Here is a 20,614-nt window from a genome sequence, read left to right on the forward strand (position 1 = left end):
GTTTAAGAATATCTTGTCATTTGTAATAATACAATATCGAACTAAAACATCACAATAACGGTAAACCTGCTTCATGTTAGTTTTTCTCCCTCTCATGCGTCGGCCGTCTTATATGTCCCACAGTGAGCTTGTAGTCAAAGAGTGTGGTTTTGCTCACCAACTGCGACCTGGTTTTTGTTTAATCTTCATTAATCTAGCTTCAAACAGGATGGTCATTTTCAACATGCAATGTTAATTAATATTTCAGTTGTCAAACATATGGTGCTTGCTTGAGTGAGGGGAAATGACTAATGCAGTTACGCAATAATACAAGGGGTTTATTTGGATTAGTTGTATCGAGATTTTAGAGTCGGATCAATGGTCTAGTCTTATTTACATTGATATTGTCTCAATTTAACCATTTATCACAAATATATCAGTATAATTAAGTATAAAATTATTTAATATAAATTGTAAGTTTGTTAAATTTCCGACGTGAGATTGCATTCTTCAACAAATTTATTTTGTCAAATTTCTGACGTGAAACTACGTTCTTCAACCAATTGTGCGTTGCAATAATTAAGAGAGCCAAGGGCACGTACTAATGTCCACAAAACTAGCATTACAAGTTAATTGGAATCCAAAGGAAATTAACGAATTGTTGATTCTGATAGATTGATATTGACTTTGGATTTTTTTGCTCGGAGTCCACGCACTCAGAGATTTTAGACCATTCAATTTCAGTCTCACGGTTTCATTTGTTTATCCTACTAGTCCACTTCACAAAAATTCAAAAACTTGAACGGCCTTGATCTTTTTCTCTCTTTTGAACGATCCAAATCTTTTAATTTGCGGGCTTCAACATAGAAATCCGAAGTGAATCTCATCCTAATTCGGACGTCTCACTTTGCTGAAATTTGTGGCCGCAGTAATGTATTTTATATGGCTTACGTTTGGTAGAATAACTTGATAGGAGCTCGATACCACACCAAACGTCCACTCTCGTGTTATACATGGTGCTTTTGTTTTCTGTCAATCAAGTAATATCTATGGTCGGAGTTTTTGTAAAGATAACTACCTTGTAACCGGATGTATTTTCTTTTCGAATGGAGAATCTCTCATTTTGTTGCGATTTTCCGGGGATAATTTTTTTCAATTGTCACCTGCACTGCACAGGTTGGTTTCAAAATTTCAAGAACAAGTTGAACTTCAGCAGTAACCTTCGTCCATTCCCTGCAATAATTTTTCAGTATTTATAATGGACAGCTGTATAGTGCTGCCAATATTTGTTAACTAACTTGCAAATTGCAATGTTTCGTCTCTTGATGTCTTGTAAAGGGCTCGTTCGAGATTGCTTTTATGAAAAGCACTTCAGTTTATAAGCTCTTGTTACAAGTGCTTTTATTAAAACAATTCAGTTCATAACGCATATAAATACGTAACAACTAAAATTTTAAATGCCTTCGAAAATGTTTTAAATGAAATCAGAAATGCTTTTGGCTGTCAAAAATGACTAAAAGCACTTCCACGAGTTGCAGCTTTCTAGTGGAAAAAATGTGGTCCTGAGACCCTCTGGGTAATGATATGCCCCACTTAACTGAGTGGCCTTGACCCCATCACCTGAAGCTCCCACCCAAAAATGAAAGCAACTGCTCTACTTCCAGCTATGTCCTGGACGATGGTCCTAATCATTGTGCTACCTCATGCAACTTGCTCACCATGTGAATCATACATTGTTAATCACCACACACGCTCACTCACACGAGTTTAGTAGTATATTTAATCATTTGTAATAGGGTTTGTCTGTTATGTTACTTTGCCTATCGCACCGCTTTAAAATAATATATCATTGTCGTGATCATATGTACCCTTCATTTATCCCATAGTGAATAGGATGCCATATTGACCCGAGTAACTTGACATGCTCAAGTGACCCCACACATCAAATGATGTTGCACAAAGTAGTATTTATGAGTCCCATAAGCATGAATTGTCAGGATCCGCATCCGCCCTAGCACACAACTAAACCTAGCATTTCCCAACGATAGTTGGTTTAGGATTGAAGGTACCCTTGCCGAACTGTTTAGTCTTGCACATTTAACTTGAGAGAAGTTGCAACAAGAGCAAATAAAAACTTGGAAGGCAAACGTTAAATGTCAAACAAAATCACCCGCTATAAACAAGGTTTACAGAGAAAGGTTTATAACAGCCAATGGTTTGATTCGGAACGACGAAAGTTTGACGATACAAAGCAGCTCCTTCATATCCAACAATCTGTCACTTGCTAAATCACAAAATGATCTTAGGCACCATTCAAAACGATGGAACTACGTGAATACTTCGAATATATGTATTGTAAACCTAATACAAGATAATTGTACTACTGCCACGAGTCTAAAGGTGTGGAGTTCAACATGTCACCGATAGGAGAAACACAAGGGTTTCGCCGGAGGAATACCCCATGTGAATATATCACTCATCCCGTGATGTATAAGAGTTCCATATACACACGGGGATATACACCTTGGACACCCAAGAATCCCCTCACCTGTGGAGGCTTGTGGCTGGATTGGAGGTTGCGATTTCAAGGGTCCTGTGCATCAGGTTGAATATTCAAGATTTGGACCACGTGCCTCGTAAGCTCATTAATTGCAGCTTGAACTGGATAATCACCCGTCTCTCTGTTCCTTGACCACCCTGGTGATGATTGTGATGAGATCAAGCCAGTATAGTCATTTGCAGCAACCTTTGTATGTTTGGACGTTGCGAGAACATTTTCCAAATCTAACTGGGTAAATGGCCTTGTTGCCTGAAGAAAGAAGCATAGACCAACATTCTCAGTACAAACAAAACCTGCAAGCCTATTATTAGAGCTTAAACTACCAAGATAAACAATGAAAATGCCATATCTACTTACGGAAGATTTCTTCCCGTTCTTTTCTTCATTTAGTAGGTCTCTGATAGGACAATAGGCTGCTTTCTTGCAAAGCTCAAGAAGATCCGAACCTGTGTAACCCTCAGACAAGACGGCTAAACGGTCATAATCAATATTGTCTTCAACTCTCTCGCCCTTCAAAATCACCTTTAGTATGTCAGCCCTCTCTCTTTGATTGGGTATCCCAATCTCAAAGGCCTGAGGAAGACGACGAAGTATTGCTTCATCAAGTTCTGACGGACGATTAGTAGCAGCAAGAACCATAACTCGAGCATTCTCTGCATGAACAATATAAAATATCAAACCAAATGCCCTATCCAAGGAAAGAAAAAGAAAATTCCTATTTCGACAGAAGGGGAACAAAAAAAAACTTACGATCTGTAGTAAAGCCATCCCATAATGCCATGAACTCAGTTTTCATGTTTGTTAATGCCTCATGATCTGTATTTCGGCGCTGACCCAAGAAACTATCAACCTCATCAATAAATATGATAGCAGGCTGGAGTTTATAAGCCAAGCTAAATACAGCAGCAACTGCAGAAGAAAATATAAACATGGTAAGCACAGTAGATATGAAAACTACAAAAACTTCACAATCCTTGTAGAAACAAGCATAATTTGAACTCTTGAGGTAAAAGCAACAAATATGCATGAACTTTTCCTTGAAAGAAATAGGGTCTAAGAAAGGATGGCCTCAAAGTAAGAGGTCAGTCGTCCCAATTAACAAGTTAGATCACAAAATAATTTCTTTTATACAGCCCATTTTGATTCCCAGTTGCATAAGTATCGAATTAGTTGGCTTACTTGACTTATTAGTTGAGATGGTAGGAAAAAGCGCTATAAAAGTCCTAATGACATGGTTATAGTTGTTCCATGGGTTTAGCTAGTTGAGTAAGTTGTGAGAAGCACATAAAAGTATGGACGCTACCAAATCAAAGCTCATACGAAGTTATCTTTCTTATTAAAAAAGGCCCATATTTCATCCAGCACACTCCGTTTCTGTACTTCACAACCATACAATACTAACAATGATATTCCGATAATAGAGAAGTAAAAGATATTGTCTGAGAACCAAAGAAAATCTAAATGGTTCTACGCATAAAATTGCTATGGTAAGGACCAAGGACAACTTCTCAGTACATGAAGCTAATAAGATTGACCAGAATTAACAAATTAAAACACTGCACTGAATCTGAGATAAAGATACAGGTTATGAAACATGCAGAATCTAATTGAGAAGAGACAGTAGAAAATCATATACTCGAAAAGAGTCCGTTTTAACATGATCATCACTCACCGAGCTTTTGTGCATCACCAAACCATTTGCTCATCAGATTTGATATCCTGACATTGATGAAAACAGCTCCAGACTCCTTTGCAATAGCTTTGGCAAGCATAGTCTTTCCAGTACCTGGTGGTCCATACAGCAAGACACCTTTTTGTGGACCAAGGAGCTTCCCATGGGAAAACAAATTAGGCCTCTGTAGCGGAAGGATCACTAGTTCATACAAGGCTTCCTTTATAGCTTCCAGTCCTCCAATAGATTCAAATTCTACTTTAATGTGGTCGGGGTTTATTACATCGCAGGCTATAACATCCTGATAACGAATACTATATCAGCATTAATAAACTGAAAAGTTCAAATCGACAGGTCAAGAAATCTAACGGTATCATTCCGATTTTATCGGATGTCCCGAAGTCATTCAAAATAATTTCACACTCACATACCAAGTATTAACAAAAAAACAAATTGATTGCACCATAATGCATAAAGGAAAACAGCAAAAACGCCTGCATTTCAAGAAAACAGCACGAAAAACCCTCTAAAACCCAAACAAAAACTGCATAAAGAATTCATCATATCTCAAAGTACCACCTCAAAATTCACATATTACAAAAACCCATATCACTATTATCCAAAATTTATTATTATTTCCAAAAATAAATTAAAAATCCACGAAATAGCAAGTTAAGAACAACCCAGAAGCCAGAAAAAAAAAAAGAAAAAAAAAAAGGCCTCTTTACCTCATAAGAATTGGTGTTAATAAGGGGGCGGCCGAGTCGCTTGGAGATTTCCTTCTTGTGCTCCATCGCCTTCTTTGACGCCTCCCGGTTCGGGTCGAGATGCCGGAGCCCCGCGAACAAAACCAAGCAACTCAACGCCGCGCTCGCCGCGTACAGTATCAGTTCCTGCAGAAACTTGGTCTCCCTCTCCCCTGAACCTCCCATTTGAAAATTGCACACGAACTTGACTTAATTCCCAATTCTAGTGCCCCTCTGCAATTATAGCAAATTAGGGCTTGGAGTTAAGAAGCAGGGGTTTGGATTGGAAGCAGACGCAGGGTTTGCAAGGGATAAGAGAGAGGAGGACGATAAAGTGCCCTGCTTGGCAAACAAGTTGAGAATTTCGTTTGGGGCCGTTGGCTTTTCGAGGGAGTTTCAAGTCGGCCCGTTAGAGTTTGGGCTTGCCTTTTGGTGGTGTTGAATATGGTCTAGGCCTAGGTTTAATGTTTAGGCCATGGGCTACCTCTACGAGTGCGTTGGTTGCACCGGACTACATTTAAGAGATTAAGTTGAACTTGCTTATAACAGACTAAATTGGACTGATTTAGTGAAACGTTAAGTGCAACATCAGATTAAAAACCAAAATAATAACAAACTATAATAATATAATACTTAATACAAATCTATTAATATTTTATTGTTATGCAACATTTTTCTTTTTTCTAAAATACTCTCCACCCTCCCTAAAAACTTATCTGATTTTCTCCCTCTTTGACCTCGTCCCATTCTCTCCGTTTCTCCTCCTTTTTTTTTTGCAAAATTTCAGATCTTTCAAAATATTTTTACTACAAGACGCAGATTTTTCAAGAGATTTTTTTCAATCACTGTCCTAATTTTGCAGGGTGAGATCGTCGTCCCTCTTTGCCATATCGAATTTTGCAATGGGAGAATGTCGTCTTGATGGCGGTGCTGGTCTTGCGCTTGCACGCTCATCTTATGGGGATTTTTGTAGGTGGTTTCTATCAATTTTGGTTTTGACGAAGACCGTCGGTGGGGATGTAGGTTCGTTGTAAACTTGTTGGACGACTACGAAGATGATGTGAAGCAGATTCGACAAGTCCTAGGCGAAGCAAAGAAGGTGTTGGAGACGGGACTATCAATTCCCTCCTTTTTGGAAGGTCTCGCTAAGGCCACTTAGCGACGCTTCTAATCCACATGAGTCCGACTTAGTCCCATTAAAGTCAGTTCATGCTCATGTCAAACAGAGACTAGGAATCCTTGTTAAGCAAGTCTAGTCCAGTGAAACCTACCGAAGCCAAAAACTCTCCTAAACCCTAAACTGTATTAATGTAGGATGAAGTGAATGTGAATTTGGGTGCACTGACTTGACTAACGAATATAAGCAATATTTCCGGACTCTCCTTACTAAGTCAAATAAAACTGAGAAGATACTTAACATACAATAAGGCGTGTATAAAACTACAGTTTTGTAGCTATTCGATTTGTAAATAACATGTAACTTAATTTGTTAAGAGCATTCACTCTTGCACCGTAGTCCCAAGTTCGATTCACACCTTTCCCCTAATGTTGCTTACACATATAAAGATTTCTTTTCAATTTTAGTATTGATTAAGAATTTGTTTGTGTGTATTTTTAGATATTTATGTGCGATCTGTAAGTTCATAGGTAAAACTCATACGTAAATCAATATAGGTGGCAGCTAGCATTTAGGTGCCACGTATGAATCCTTTTGGCTCGAGTTTGTGACCATAATTTGGCATTGATGGTAACAGTAGTCAAACTCCTCCTAAACTTTTCCGCACCCATAATAGTGTGAGAATGAATGTACATTATTATTTTGACATATACATACATAAATAACTAGAACATGAAGATTCCTACTTTCACATAAATAAATAACTTGAACACGATGATTCCTACTTTCTAAAATTCCCAGTAGAATTCAAGTGGCAGAGAAACAAACAGAATTTCACATATACAATTAAAAATATTATAAAGTGTTGTGCAAAAAATACGGAGTGGTATGTCACGTGTTATTATATAATTAGAGAAATTTATTTTTATTATCCTTCTATTTATGTAATACCATGTGATGTTCTGTCACATATTCCGAGCGCAATGAAAATTCTCTTCTTATGGAATTTTTTTTTTTTGCTAGAGTGTAGTACTACATTCATCTTCTTTTCCCAAAGTAGTACTACATTCTTAAATTATCTATTAGTTGACTAATGAAATCACGTACTACAATTAGCTGTCCTAATCACATTAACATATTAGTGGACAGCGCAATATATTTGTGGTATTTAATTTAATTACATAAAGTGATGGGTGGTACTATATAAATAAAATTCGTGCATTAAACTTGTGTATCATAAATGTGATATATTTTATATCTATAAGTTTTTATTATAATTAGTAGCTAAATTATAACTTGAATTAAAATACAAATTTGATTGGTGTCACAACAAATTTATTCAAATTCCTCTCATCATTCCTCATCAAATCCTTATTCAAAAGGTAACTCCTAAATTTCCTATTTAATTTAGGATTAATTGTCATGTTAATTGCAAGATATTATGTCACATCCCAACCCGGGCGGGACCACTTCCCAGGCCCGACTCCACTGTAGCACGATATTGTCCGCTTTGGGCCCCAACCACACCCTCACGATCTTGTTTTTGGGAACTCATACGAGAACTTCCCGATGGGTCACCCATCATGGAAATGCTTTCGCGAGCTATTCGCTTAACTTCGGAGTTCTCATGGAACCCGAAGCCAATGAGCTCCCAAAAGGCCTCGTGCTAGGCAGGGATGGGAATATACATATAAGGATCACTCCCCTAGACGATGTGGGATGTCACATATTATTCCACATAATATCTTGCAATTATTCACCCAATTACACCATATATGGCCAACCACTATTCTCCAAATAAGGCCGGCCACTCCCTTATAAATAGCCTCATTATCTCACTAAAAAACTTGCTACCCACAAACTCCTAAACACATTCTTTTCATAATTATAACTTTGGCATCGGAGATTCTTCGGCTAAAGCCCCCTCATTCATCGTGGGCGGGATTTTGGCCTTAATCTTAGGTGTTATTATTTTGCAGATGCATTTTCATCAAATGAGAAGATGGCAGAATTTGCATCCACAAAATGCATTAGAGTTATGATCATAATTTTACTCCAAAATTAGCATGAAAATATTCCCATTCTAACCATCCCCGTCCAATGAGAGATTTTTAGTATATCTAAAACATGGGACAGTACACCACATGTTATTATATAAGTGGTGTAAGTTACCAATTAGTATTATGGTCCAGTAGTATTGCTCTTCATCTTATGGTTACCTTCACAAAATTATTGCTATCTCATTAGTCATTGTGAGGTTTAACCCACTTCCTCACCCTTTAGTGTAGATAATATTGTTTGTTAAAAAAAAATAGTGTAAATTTTTTTTTTTTTTTTGTAAGTGTCCCTCCCATTGTATAATTACAGTTGGTGCACCGCCCTATGTTTTAGGCACACTAAAAAATCTCTCTCGTCCAAGAAGTTATACATGTCTGTGATTGGGTTTAGCAGTCCTCTACATCCTGTGGTTACCTTCATAAAATGAGTCAGTCATAACTTGATATTAAATTTGTTATATCGAATTAAGATTTCTCACTGACAACTAAAAATGAATAATATTAGACAAATAACTGTATAGCCAAGTGCAATGTCTACATATTAAACTGTCTATAATTATGGATGCGATACTTCAGTTCGACTCATATAAATAATAAGCTTTGATATTTAATTGTGGCCGAATGATTATAAAAAGACTCATTTAATTTATCTTTTTATTTAGGCCAAATTTTTTTCATGATCCTTGAGGTGATACCTTATTTTTAAATAGATTTCTATGGTGAAAAAGCTATTAATTGTAATCATGTGGTGAAATTCGTTATCAATCATAGTCCAAATTCGATTTTTCCTTATTCTTCTATCATTGGTAGGGGCAAAATTGTTATTTTCATTTTTATTGATTCCATCAACCAATCATAAAGTGCCATACGGACATAATTATTATTATTATTATTTTAAATTTAGAGCTACAATAAAAGAATAAATAAACAATAAAATTACAAGGTTAATATTATCAGACTTTCTCATTTCAAGAGAGCTAAGAGTTCAAATTCAAGATTTAAAAAAATCACAAAGTACTTCGCCGCGTTTAGGTTAGAATATAAGTTATTATGCAAATATTGAATTTTGTTTCATTTTAAGAAAAACAGTGGTGGACGATGGCTAGGATTATGTGAGAGAGAGGGGGAAGGTGGCGGTGGTTGCTGTGGCTGTGGCTGGGGTAGGGATTTCCTTTTTTTTTTTTCTTCTTCTTCTTCTTCTATTTTTGTTGATTATAAAAAAGTGGAATTACCAAAAAGAAAATAAAAAAGAATGGAATGACCTTTTTAACCATGCATGTGGATGAGATTTTGACAGAAATTTCAATTTGAACTACTATTGATAACAAATTTCACCACAGGGTTAAGATTAACACTTTTTTCACTACAAGAATCGATTTAAAAGTAATGCCTCACCACATGAATCAAGAAAAAAATTTAATCTTTTATTTATTTATTATTACTTTTTTATGGTCAAATTTTTTACTCAAAAGATTTATTAATTCGTAGGGACTATAAGAAAAGCTCAGTCTTTTCGGAACCCAGTGCGCCATGTTTAAGCCTCACGTTGAAAGTACTCTCACTTTGAAGGGAATGAAATGGGTCAGTACAATATCTCTCTCCCCTCTCTCTCTTCTCTCTCTCTCTCCTCATTGTCCTCATACAGATAACATCACCATACATTAGAAAAAGATATAATCATTCCATTTGAGAAAAATGAACTAATTTGGATTTGCTCTTACAAGGTGGGTGCCTTCAGCATAAACAACGTGTGGAAATCAAATGCATTTCCATCTCTCTCTGTCTCTCTCTCTTTGTCTCTCTCCCCTCTTCCTTTTTGAGTGGGGTGGATCGAAAGTTGATATCATGTACTACAAACGCCAGTTTTGTACTTCAGTGTAGTACATGCAGAGACGACGGCTTTCCCTCGCAGTTTCTGCTTCTGCGTTTTCGTATCGAATTATAAATATGTCTGCCATGTGGTCGCCACCCCTCAAGCACTCGGCGCAAGCAGCAGCGTGACAGCGGAGTCGTGGGGGCTTTTTCTTTCAGGCTTTTAGTTTTCTCTGTAGCGGCATTTAATTCCCATTAAATTCAAGACTGCATTGGGGCTTGCAAGGTTTGATCTTTTTGGTGGGTTCTTGCGATCTCAATGCAATAAGCAATCTGAAGGATTTCAGATTGCGGATTCAGAAAAGGGTTCATCTGCGGATACCCCATTTGTAAATTTCTGAAATTTCCGTGTCGCGATCGAAGAACAAGAAGAGAAAGTTGAGGTGATAATATCATTGATGGGTTTTGTGTTCGTTTCATTTCAGTTATCGGATTAGTTCTTTGATGTTTTTGACTAAAAGGTCTTGAGAAAACATGTTCATATCATTAAATTCTGTAAATTTACTCTCTCTCTCTCTCTCTCTCTCTCACTCATTTGACTCGATCTGATCAGGGAAGGAGGTTTCTAGACCAAATGGGGAACACAAATGGCGAAAACGGAGAGATTGAGACGTTTGAGACAGAGAATGGACATGAGAATGAAGAGAATGGAGGTGAGCCACATGAGGATTTGAACAGAATAGTCCCATGGACAAGGCAGATTACAGTCCGGGGACTCGTAACCAGCGTAGTTATTGGCGTAATTTACAGTGTTATAGTGACAAAGTTGAACCTCACCACTGGTTTGGTTCCTAATCTCAATGTTTCGGCTGCACTTCTCGCCTTCGTGTTCATCCGGTCATGGACTAAGCTGCTTCAGAAAGCTGGAGTTGCATCGACTCCCTTCACCAGGCAGGAGAATACAATAATTCAAACTTGTGCGGTTGCATGTTATAGCATTGCTTATGGAGGTCAGAAAAATTTTGCTTTTGCTATTTTTTTCGTGTTGATGATTCGATTCCATAATATTTTTGAAATTTTGAATATGGGGTTTTGCTGAAATATATGGCACTGCAGGTGGTTTTGGTTCGTATCTGTTGGGTCTAAGCCGGTATATTTACGAGCAAGTTGGGGTTGATACTGTGGGGAACACTCCCGGGAGCACCAAGGAACCAGAGCTTGGTTGGATGACTGGTTTTCTATTTGTTACTAGTTTTGTTGGGCTGCTGGCTTTGGTTCCTCTCAGAAAGGTATGTTCTTTCGTCCTATCTAACTTTCGATAACAGAACAAGGTTTGTATGAAGGAGTGAAAGAGTAAATTGGGTCTGAACTGCGAAATTATTGAGAAATCGATTGAGATTGCTTGTGTGTTTGAATTGACAAAGTTATTGATTCCGCTCGGGGTTAGATTATTGTTTGTTCATGCAGTTTGGGTTGTGTTTGCAGATCATGATCATAGACTATAAATTACCATACCCGAGTGGAACTGCTACTGCTGTCCTTATTAATGGGTTCCATACTTCAAAGGGTGACAAGATGGCTAAGTAGGCATCCGTTTCTATGACTTAATCTTCGGTTTAAGATCAAATAGGACTCGAGCTTGAAAGAACTCTAACATGTTGAGGTTCTTCTTGCAGAAAGCAGGTTCATGGGTTCATGAAATTCTTTTCAGCTAGTTTCTTGTGGGGTTTCTTTCAGTGGTTTTATTCTGGAGGAGAGAAATGTGGATTCGCTCAGTTTCCAACATTTGGATTGACCGCTTGGAGAAATTCGTGCGTGCTCTGCATCTTTCATTTTCCTTCCGTTAATCATGATTGATCCTTCTCTCGTCGTTGATTGCATAAATTGTATTTTGCAGATTTTACTTCGATTTCAGTATGACTTATATAGGAGCAGGGATGATCTGTTCTCATCTAGTGAACTTATCTTTGCTTCTCGGCGCCATACTCTCTTGGGGAGTAATGTGGCCATTGATAAGGGGTCTTAAGGGAGAGTGGTTTCCTGCAACTTTATCAGAAAGTAGTATGAAGAGTCTAAACGGTTACAAGGTGTGGACTAGACATTCAATTTGATTTCTTAACGAGATTCTTATTGATTTTGTCATAGAGATTTTCGAGTTCAAGTATGTAGGCAATTGAGTTATGTGTATCTTCGTTTTGCTGCAGGTTCTCATTTCCATTTCCTTGTTACTAGGAGACGGACTGTACAATTTTCTCAAGATACTATACTTTACTGGCTCAAGCATCTACATGAAAATGAACAAGAAGAACCTTAAAACAGGTAACGCGCGACTTTGCATGGTTTCTGCTTCGTGTGCGAAAATGAAACATTTGATTTGAGAAACATCATTAAACTATTTCTCTCATGCAGCTTCAAATAACCAGAATGCGACTCTTGATGATCTTCGACGAAATGAAGTCTTCATAAGGGATAACATTCCAGTTTGGGTAGCGTGCGTAGGGTACACCTTGTTCTCTGTCATCTCCATCATTATCATCCCGCTCATATTCCCTCAACTGAAATGGTATTATGTAGTCGTAACCTACCTTATTGGACCCTCTCTAAGCTTCTGCAATGCTTATGGTGCGGGTCTAACTGACATGAACATGGCCCATAACTACGGGAAGGTGGCTCTCTTTGTGCTTGCTGCTGTAGCTGGGAAAAACGATGGTGTTGTTGCAGGACTTGTAGCCTGTGGTCTGATCAAATCAATGGTTTCTATCTCCTCCGATCTGATGCACGACTTAAAGACTGGTCATCTCACTCTCACGTCTCCTCGATCAATGCTTTTAAGCCAGGCTATTGGAACGGCCATAGGCTGCGTGGTAGCTCCTCTGACATTCTTTCTCTTCTACAAGGCTTTTAAAGTGGGGGATCCAAACGGTGAATACAAAGCCCCTTACGCCATCATTTACAGAAACATGGCAATTCTCGGTGTTGAAGGCTTCTCTGCTCTGCCCAAACATTGCTTACAGCTGTGTTATGGTTTTTTCTCATTTGCCATAGCAGCTAATCTGCTGAGAGATCTTGCTCCTACGAAAATTGGGAAATGGGTTCCGCTTCCAATGGCAATGGCTGTCCCATTCCTCGTTGGAGCGTACTTTGCGATTGATATGTGCATGGGGAGTTTGGTTGTGTTTGTCTGGCACAAGCTGAAGAAGAACAAGGCAAGTTTAATGATTCCGGCAGTTGCTTCCGGTTTGATATGTGGAGACGGGATGTGGATCCTCCCTTCGTCGATTCTTGCATTGGCCAAGGTTCAACCTCCCATCTGCATGAACTTCTTGGCAACTAAGTAGAGTTGGGTTTGCGTCGCAGACTCGTAGTTGTGTTCTTCGAGTACAGTTGCAGTAGGTAAGATCTGCAGATGCAGATTCAGCGAAGTATAGGGGAAGTAGTGATAATTATCTCAAGTAATACATAAAGTAATGTAGCATGGTAGATGACTAGATGCTAGGATTTTGTATCCTACTTCTTATATGATGAGCTAATAAAGATGCATACAAAGAAAACTTGTGCCACATTTTGTCAAATGAAACATGTGATTTTAACCTTTTTTTTTTCTTCCGAAAATACAGTGTTTTAAACTACTCTAATCTACGGATGGTTCGAACTTAGGCGTAAGAGGATCGAAACACTGTCCTGATCAACTGGTTTGACTCACGATTGCCATATTGCATCTTTATTTTCCCTTATGGTATGCATCCTCTTCTTCCTTCCCTCCTAAACTACTACGTTTTGTTGAAACATGGTTTTTTCAACAATGAAATGTTATAAACAACTCGATCAATGGATGAGCGATTCGTGCTCGAGCGCAAGGATTGTGACATTGTCCTGGTCAATTGACTTAACCCGCGTTTGACGTGTTGCTTTGCTTTCCTTTGCCCTTGTGCCGATTAAAAAGATAAGGCTGGAGCAGGTGAAGATGCATGGTTTTAGAAGCTTACATCAGATATGATGGGGGAAGTGGTCCTATATATATATATATATATATATATATATATATTCAACGCCTAGAAGTTGGGGTATGGAAGTAGTAAATGAAGTTGTTTGTAAGGACCTAGGAGAAATTAAGGTAGTTGTTTCAGAGTTGAAAGCGGGGCAGACATCCATTTTTGGACCACCACCGATGTGTGTCAATGGCAGTGATATAGTTCTTCTGGTGTGGAAGAAGTTGCTGCACGCCTTAACTTTGGTTCAACTTCAACTTTTCTAGGCACTAGGCAGGCGGTAGGCTGATTTTTCAACCCCTATTGGCATTACATTGCTTCCACTCACTATGGAAAGGGACGAGGGCTTGTTTGACATTGCATTTCGAATGACTAGATTCAGTGTGAGATAATCGAAAATGTATATGGCAAGTTTGGCAAAGCCATCGCAACTTTTTTTTTTTTAATGCTTTACAGCGAAGCGTTGCGCTTCTTTACAAAGTATTTTCGAGTTTTATAGAATATTTATTGTGTTTTTAATAACAATGCTTGCACTAAAAACGTTTTTCGTGTGTCTAGAACTATACTATAAAACGTAAGGAAAAACATAAAACATTTTAATTGGACTAACAATTGGAAGGGTTTTTTTTTTCTTTTTTTCCTTTCTAGAAAGGACTAGCTGGTGGCTTTGCCACGATAGTCTACTTTTTCGCGGGATGGGAAGACTCACGTAGACATTTCAGCCTCTTCTAGCCACCATCATGTGATTCACTAGTGTTAAGAATCGAACTCAAAACGTGCCGTGTGAAATACGGGCTTGAAAGGGGTTTGAAACACCCTTATGTTGCATACAGTTGCAGATGGAGTTTCTAGCTCAGTTTCAGAAACACGTCGAGGTGATGTGAATAACCTTATTCGACCACACATGGACAAGACATCACTTCGTGGATCAACATAAACAAGACATTACATTTCTACTTCAGATGCTTGACTATCGACATAATTGGCCAATAATACACTGTCATGTGCAAGTTAATCTCCAAATAGCAATGCAATATTAGACTACAGTGCAATCATATTCAATCGTTCAATGTACTTGTGACATCGTTGCATGTCTCCCAGCGACTTGTCACCTCTGTCCTCTTATTTTCGACATCGTCATTCTCTTCCAATATTTCCAACGCTTCCGGTGACATTACCATATCTCATTTGGTTAAATTTCAATAGTTTACTCATAAAAAATAATGTGTGAAAGAGAATTTCCGTAACCAGACAATAGATTCTCAACCCGAAACCCTAAATTTCACAAACCCCAAAATGCGAGTCCAATCAGCCCATATCCGCCTGGATCAAAGACGTAAATAAAGTCAACTTAAGGCCCAGATAATTGTGCCCGACCCCTCCATCCACCATTGTAGTAGCTCAACTTAAAGGCCCACATAGTTGTCTCCGACCCTTCAGTTTAGCTCTTGTTTGTTGGGTCTGTTGGGTCTCGGCCCACCATTATTTTATTTCGCTGAATTTTAATTAAATTAATCGGCGTTTTCAAGAAATGGCAAAATCTAGAATTCATCTCCCAATTTGTACTCGAGTTTAGAAACCGTTGCTAAATTAAAATTCCATTAATTTATTTTGCTGAATTCAATAAAACGTGCATAATTGGTCTTAGTCGTTACCTTTCTTAAAAAAAATTGCTACTTTGAAGACGTAACCCACATGTGGGTCCCATGTGTCCACTTGAATACTTATTTTTTAGGCTTAATATAAAATAAAATAAAATTTATTTTTATCATATATTTGTAATATTATTTATATATCTTTTTAATAGTAATGAGATTTATCTTTGTTGAAAAATCGAATTGTGTTCCTGGTACTGATAAATTTTGGTTGGCCGTTGGATCCTCAGGTGGGAAAGGGATCCTCCGGATCCCTAGGTGGGAAATGGATCATCTCCGGATCCCTTCCACCTAAACTAACTAAGAAAAAAATCCGAATTCTTGAAATTTAATCAAACGGCTAAAAATTTCAATGTTCCGAATTTTTTACGGGTGAAAGGGATCCGTTCCCCCTGGTGGAGGTGCCGTTTCGAGTTCGCAGTTGGGAGACATGTTTACCCTTTAAAATTTAAAAAGCCTCAAAAATTTATTCATAACAAGTGCGTAATATTCCTAAATTCGAAGGGCATTTTGACAAGGTATCGTCCATAAATGGCCGCTTGAGCAAATTTACTTTCCACTCTGAGAAAACAAAGCAGCAGAGTCCATCTCGCAAAGCCTGTCTCTCTCGGCGGGTAAGTCCCAATTGTTCATCAATCTTTGCTCTTCAATTCACAATCTCTTATCAGTTTTATTTTAGATTTTGTGCTTAAACCTTCATGGGTTTTAATGGGTGTTTCAAAATTTTGTTTTCTGTGATTGGTGGAAACTGTTTTTTATTGAAATTTCAAGGCTTTGGTGCATAACTTTTGTGGGTTTTAATTTAATTGGTATTTCAAATTTTGTTTTCTGGGATTGGTTGAAGCTGTTTTTGTTGAAATTTCGAGGCTTTGGTGCATACATTTTTGTGGGCTTTAATTGGTATATCAGAATTTTGTTTTCTGTGATTGGCAGAAGCTGTTTCTGTCTAAATTTCGAGGATTTGATGGGCGAGTTTTTGTGGGTTTTAACGCTTTCGGTGATTTTTGTATGGTGGCAGTGAAAGATGGCTTCTGATCGAAAAGTTCACGTATTCCAAGAGGTGGCAAAGCACAACAAGAACGAAGATTGCTGGGTTGTTGTTGCTGGGAAGGTCAGATCTTTATCTTGAGTTGCATATTTGAATGTCGTACTGTAAACTTGAGTTCCCAGTTGATTGATTGATTTATCCTTTGTTTGGTTGCTGAGAAAATCTAGGAATATGAGAAAATAACCCTCAAGGACTCAACCCAGAATTTGACTATTATGTTTCTGCATGTCAATGTGCTCATGTTTGCCACACTCCCACTCCTCAGTCCTCCCGTTGTATCTGTCCCTTGATTTGATTTTGATTATTCAATCCATTGACTAGAAAAGAGTGAGCGCATAGGGGAAAACCGGAGTGCGAAAATCACTTCCCGGTGTTTTAAGGTCTCATTTGTACAAGCATAAAGCAACTAATTTCTCGGTCGATGATTGTATGAAGTTTAGATCTCACACTTGAAACAAAATCTGCTAGCTGCACCTTAAAATTTGATAGTTAGAAGAATAGGCTGATTTATCGATGGTTTGGAATATCAATTTTCAGGTGTATGATTTGACGCCATTCATGGATGATCATCCCGGAGGCGGTGAAGTTCTGCTAGCTGCAACTGGTAAGGCCTTCTATTACTACGTATATCCTTTTATTTTCAACCTTCAAGCCAGTAGGGTTTATGAGACTAATTTTGTTTGAAAACTGTAGGGAAAGATGCAACAAATGATTTCGAAGACGTTGGTCACAGTGATTCAGCCAGGGATATGATGGAGAAGTACTACATTGGTGAGATTGATCCATCAACTATCCCATTGAAACAGATTTACATCCCGGCACAAGGGGGTCAAGGCAATCCTGCCAAGACATCCGATTTCGCGATCAAGATTTTACGGTTTCTGGTTCCCCTTTTAATCTTGGGGTTGGCCCTTGCTGTCCGTAACTATACCAAGAAAGATTAGAGTATTTCTATTTCATTATGTCCACTCATAAGGTTTAGTTATTTGACGTAGACCAAGTTGAGTAGTTGAAATTCACAATTGCTCGTTTCAGTTATGTCGTTCTTGGTTTATGTCATTGTTCGTCCGAGCGCCGGTCGACCGGTTTCTAGCGTCTGTTTGGTTAGAAGGTGATTGACAGATTGTACAATGGTTGATCTAAAATTAAAGGATTTTGCTTCTTATTATTTCCATATGAATTCCTCGTCCGTCATTTGTTGCTGATCTGAGAAAGGCAAGTGTTGTGTGCTGCATTTGAAACCCGTGCTGTGCTGGTGTCCATGTCGCAGGGTTTTTTTTTTTTTTTTAGACGTTTTACCTTTTCTGTGGATGCGTTTTATCTCGTGGTCCTGGACCCTCGTGCATCAGGGTAGAATTATCTCCATCTTTGACCAAAACTGATGAAATGAGCTTCGAGCGTTGTTTCACACTGCCCTTCGAGCGTTCAATGATCTCAATCTTTCATTAAAAGAAAAACTGATGAAATGAGCTTAAAAATTTTTAGTTTTAACGATAAAAACAAAATAAATAGTAAAGTGAATGGTACCATGATTGATTTTTTAGTGTAAAAATGTGGTTTTTTGTTAAAATAAACAGTATCGGGAACTTTTCGTTAAAGTTCTCTTCATTAAATCCATCACCTGCAATGCACATAGTAGGCCTGGCAATACGGGTCATGTTTATTGTGTTCGTGTTGATTTTTTGTCATATTCATTATCTTAACGGGTTGTGTCAAAACTGTTATCTTATTGGGTTCTTAACAGGTGATCCGATAACGATCTGATTTGTTAATGGGACGTGTCGTTTGGTGTCAGATAACGAGTCATGCAAGAAATTGTCATGTATAATGTCTAAATTTGGCAAACAACATCCCTATTGGGTTTTTTAACACGTGACCCGATAATGACCTGACTCATTAAAGAATTTTTAACAGGTGACCCGATACCGACCCAGCTCGTTAACATGTTGACCCGAAACTTGTTATTTTCATTTCGTTTAATGTTGAATAAACAAATCATGCAAAAAATTGTCTAACCTAACACATAGCCAACTTTTAGGGTACATAATAATAAATACTTGAAGTCAACAAAATAATAATAAATACTTGGAAATTCCGAAAATACATCGATGACTTGTAATAAAACTTATGCTTGATAGAAATATTAGTATCGTATAGAGTCGACGAATAAGGTGCGCTCATTAAAAATTTGAAAATTCACAAACGAAAAAATGGCAAAATATAAAGTATGCATTTCCCTTCTATATCTTGCAGTGGATCTCTCTCATTTAATAAAAGTATGAAATCTTGGTTTACTAATTGGTGAAATACTAGGTCATCTGAATTGTTTTTTTTACTAATATTCAAGAAAATAGTATTTTAAAAGAATTCATTGACTTAGAGAAACTCTTACGTTTGGCCGTAAATGAGTTTGGGCATAAATGAGTCTTGAAGAAAAATAATATTTTCAAGATAGTTTCATTAAAAAATAAAAATAAAAACACAATTGGAAGGCCTGTCACCGGCGTCGACGACTAAGAGTGAGACGGCGATGACTAAGAACTGTCTTGTTCGTAAGGGGCGGTTGTGGACTTTCGGGCTTGCGTTGTTTTTTTATTTTCGCGAGCTTTTATATATAACTAGCTCCTGCTAATTGACTTTTTTTCTTTATTATGTTTATGTATCAGTATTTTATTTATTTATTATGTTTTTGTCAAATATAGTAATATTAATTTTATAAAGTAACTACCCACATAGTGGGTGCGTTGCTTGAAATTTTCAAAGTGATATAGTTTTACTATTTCACCATTGTTAATTAAATTGTTTTGTTCTGGAATTTTTAATTAGGGAGGGGTATTTTTTGGTATTTTGAATGTTTTACCTCTTTTGCATTCTCACTTTATGTATACTAGTCTCTGGCCACACACGTAAGCGTGTGGCAATTGGCACTTTTAAATTTTTATTTGACAAAACAAAAAACAGAAAAACAAATAATAATATATTTAAAAAATAAAAATAAAGTTAGTAACGGGAGTGGATTTTTTTTAGGCTTGGTTTATTAACACCTCACATATTATTGAATATACCCCACATACTTAATACACCTCACACTTGCTTTTTTATTTAAAATTTATGTTAATACACCCCACATATTCACCATAATACCCTCACACCCCACACTTTCAAAATACACACCACATTTTTTTACATACATCCCACATTTCTATATGCACTCTACATTTTCTACTTACACCCGACACTTTTCTACATAAACCCCACCCTTTTCACGTCTTAGGTGCAAATACATATTTTATTTTTTACTTCTATATAATCACAAAACAATGAAACCAGTTTCAAAAAGGCAGAATTTATGTAGAAAATTGACCAAACTTTGTTCAAGAGATATCAATTTATAGGCATGCCGATGTCGTTGAAATCGCTAAAATAATTATAAAAAAAATGAAACCTTCGCATCATGTGAAGCTTCAGAAACGTCGATATCATGTTTCGTCAAAAATAATTTTGTTTAATCAATGTGTTTGTAGTTTTATTGATTACGGTTTGTTTTGCAATGGAGAGGGAGATTGATTTTAAGGGTTGAAGAAAATAAATAATCTTGGGATATATGTAAAAAAATGATTTGGGGTGTATTTAATTTTTTTTTTTTAACCTTGTGAGGTCAAAATTATCATTACATGGTAAGGTATATAAGTCATTTGATATCAAATTTTAATGCGAGGTGTATTCAACCTTATATGGGATGCTAATAAAAAAAACATTTTTTTATGATTTTCTTATTTTATTTAAATATTTAAAGGAGAAAGTAATTTTAGGATTACGAATGTTTCATCATTTTCTCCTTCTCCCTTATATATACATACATAAAATTCAACGTTTAGTGATATGACTTTCAATGATACGACTTTTGTGTGACGTCCAAATATTGGACTTTTGGCTTTGCGTTGTTTTTCCGGCGAGGTTTTATATCTAATTCAATGTT

At 37.2% G+C, this 20,614-nt stretch overlaps 3 protein-coding genes across 5 annotated transcripts; 2 read left to right on the top strand and 1 right to left on the bottom strand.

The window, feature by feature from the left end:
• Window positions 1-2,128: 2,128 nt before the first annotated feature.
• On the bottom strand, window positions 2,129-5,355 carry LOC137733841 (uncharacterized). Of its 2 annotated transcripts, XM_088697060.1 has the most exons (6): window positions 5,129-5,288; window positions 4,940-5,047; window positions 4,212-4,512; window positions 3,290-3,448; window positions 2,897-3,192; window positions 2,129-2,788 (listed from the first exon to the last, which is right to left on the bottom strand). In XM_088697060.1, exons 1-6 carry the CDS (start codon window positions 5,141-5,143, stop codon window positions 2,564-2,566), a joined length of 1,104 nt encoding a protein of 367 aa, XP_088553186.1. In that variant the 5' UTR covers window positions 5,144-5,288; the 3' UTR covers window positions 2,129-2,563. The 2 variants fall into 2 exon arrangements, with proteins under 2 accessions (XP_088553186.1, XP_068329135.2); XM_068473034.2 differs by having other exon boundaries at window positions 4,940-5,355.
• A 4,298-nt stretch (window positions 5,356-9,653) lies between these two features.
• On the top strand, window positions 9,654-13,494 carry LOC137733743 (metal-nicotianamine transporter YSL2-like). Of its 2 annotated transcripts, XM_088697061.1 has the most exons (9): window positions 9,654-9,712; window positions 9,856-10,386; window positions 10,557-10,953; window positions 11,060-11,232; window positions 11,429-11,526; window positions 11,620-11,754; window positions 11,841-12,030; window positions 12,148-12,262; window positions 12,353-13,494. In XM_088697061.1, exons 3-9 carry the CDS (start codon window positions 10,578-10,580, stop codon window positions 13,279-13,281), a joined length of 2,016 nt encoding a protein of 671 aa, XP_088553187.1. In that variant the 5' UTR covers window positions 9,654-9,712; window positions 9,856-10,386; window positions 10,557-10,577; the 3' UTR covers window positions 13,282-13,494. The 2 variants fall into 2 exon arrangements, with proteins under 2 accessions (XP_088553187.1, XP_068329015.2); XM_068472914.2 differs by having other exon boundaries at window positions 9,657-10,386.
• A 2,586-nt stretch (window positions 13,495-16,080) lies between these two features.
• Window positions 16,081-17,803, top strand: LOC137733744 (cytochrome b5). Its single transcript, XM_068472915.2, has 4 exons — window positions 16,081-16,201; window positions 16,606-16,698; window positions 17,173-17,239; window positions 17,329-17,803. The coding sequence occupies exons 2-4, from the start codon at window positions 16,612-16,614 to the stop codon at window positions 17,577-17,579; spliced, it is 405 nt and encodes a 134-aa protein (XP_068329016.2). The 5' UTR covers window positions 16,081-16,201; window positions 16,606-16,611; the 3' UTR covers window positions 17,580-17,803.
• Window positions 17,804-20,614: the final 2,811 nt, after the last annotated feature.

Source organism: Pyrus communis, chromosome 7, assembly GCF_041283825.1.
Source record: "Pyrus communis isolate YQ-2024b chromosome 7, ASM4128382v1, whole genome shotgun sequence".
Classification (NCBI taxonomy): Eukaryota; Viridiplantae; Streptophyta; class Magnoliopsida; order Rosales; family Rosaceae; genus Pyrus; species Pyrus communis.

Excerpts from the sequence above, each read along its gene's own strand:
- LOC137733841 (XM_068473034.2), bottom strand. The coding sequence starts at position 5,143 with ATGGGAGGTTCAGGGGAGAGGGAGACCAAGTTTCTGCAGGAACTGATA. Across the intron at positions 4,513-4,939 it reads TTAACACCAATTCTTATGAG|GATGTTATAGCCTGCGATGT; the intron begins GTAAAGAGGCCT and ends ATTCGTTATCAG. Across the intron at positions 2,789-2,896 it reads AGAACGGGAAGAAATCTTCC|GCAACAAGGCCATTTACCCA; the intron begins GTAAGTAGATAT and ends TTCTTTCTTCAG.
- LOC137733743 (XM_088697061.1), top strand. The coding sequence starts at position 10,578 with ATGGGGAACACAAATGGCGAAAACGGAGAGATTGAGACGTTTGAGACA. Across the intron at positions 10,954-11,059 it reads TTATAGCATTGCTTATGGAG|GTGGTTTTGGTTCGTATCTG; the intron begins GTCAGAAAAATT and ends ATGGCACTGCAG. Across the intron at positions 11,233-11,428 it reads CTTTGGTTCCTCTCAGAAAG|ATCATGATCATAGACTATAA; the intron begins GTATGTTCTTTC and ends TTGTGTTTGCAG.
- LOC137733744 (XM_068472915.2), top strand. The coding sequence starts at position 16,612 with ATGGCTTCTGATCGAAAAGTTCACGTATTCCAAGAGGTGGCAAAGCAC. Across the intron at positions 16,699-17,172 it reads GGGTTGTTGTTGCTGGGAAG|GTGTATGATTTGACGCCATT; the intron begins GTCAGATCTTTA and ends ATCAATTTTCAG. Across the intron at positions 17,240-17,328 it reads AGTTCTGCTAGCTGCAACTG|GGAAAGATGCAACAAATGAT; the intron begins GTAAGGCCTTCT and ends TGAAAACTGTAG.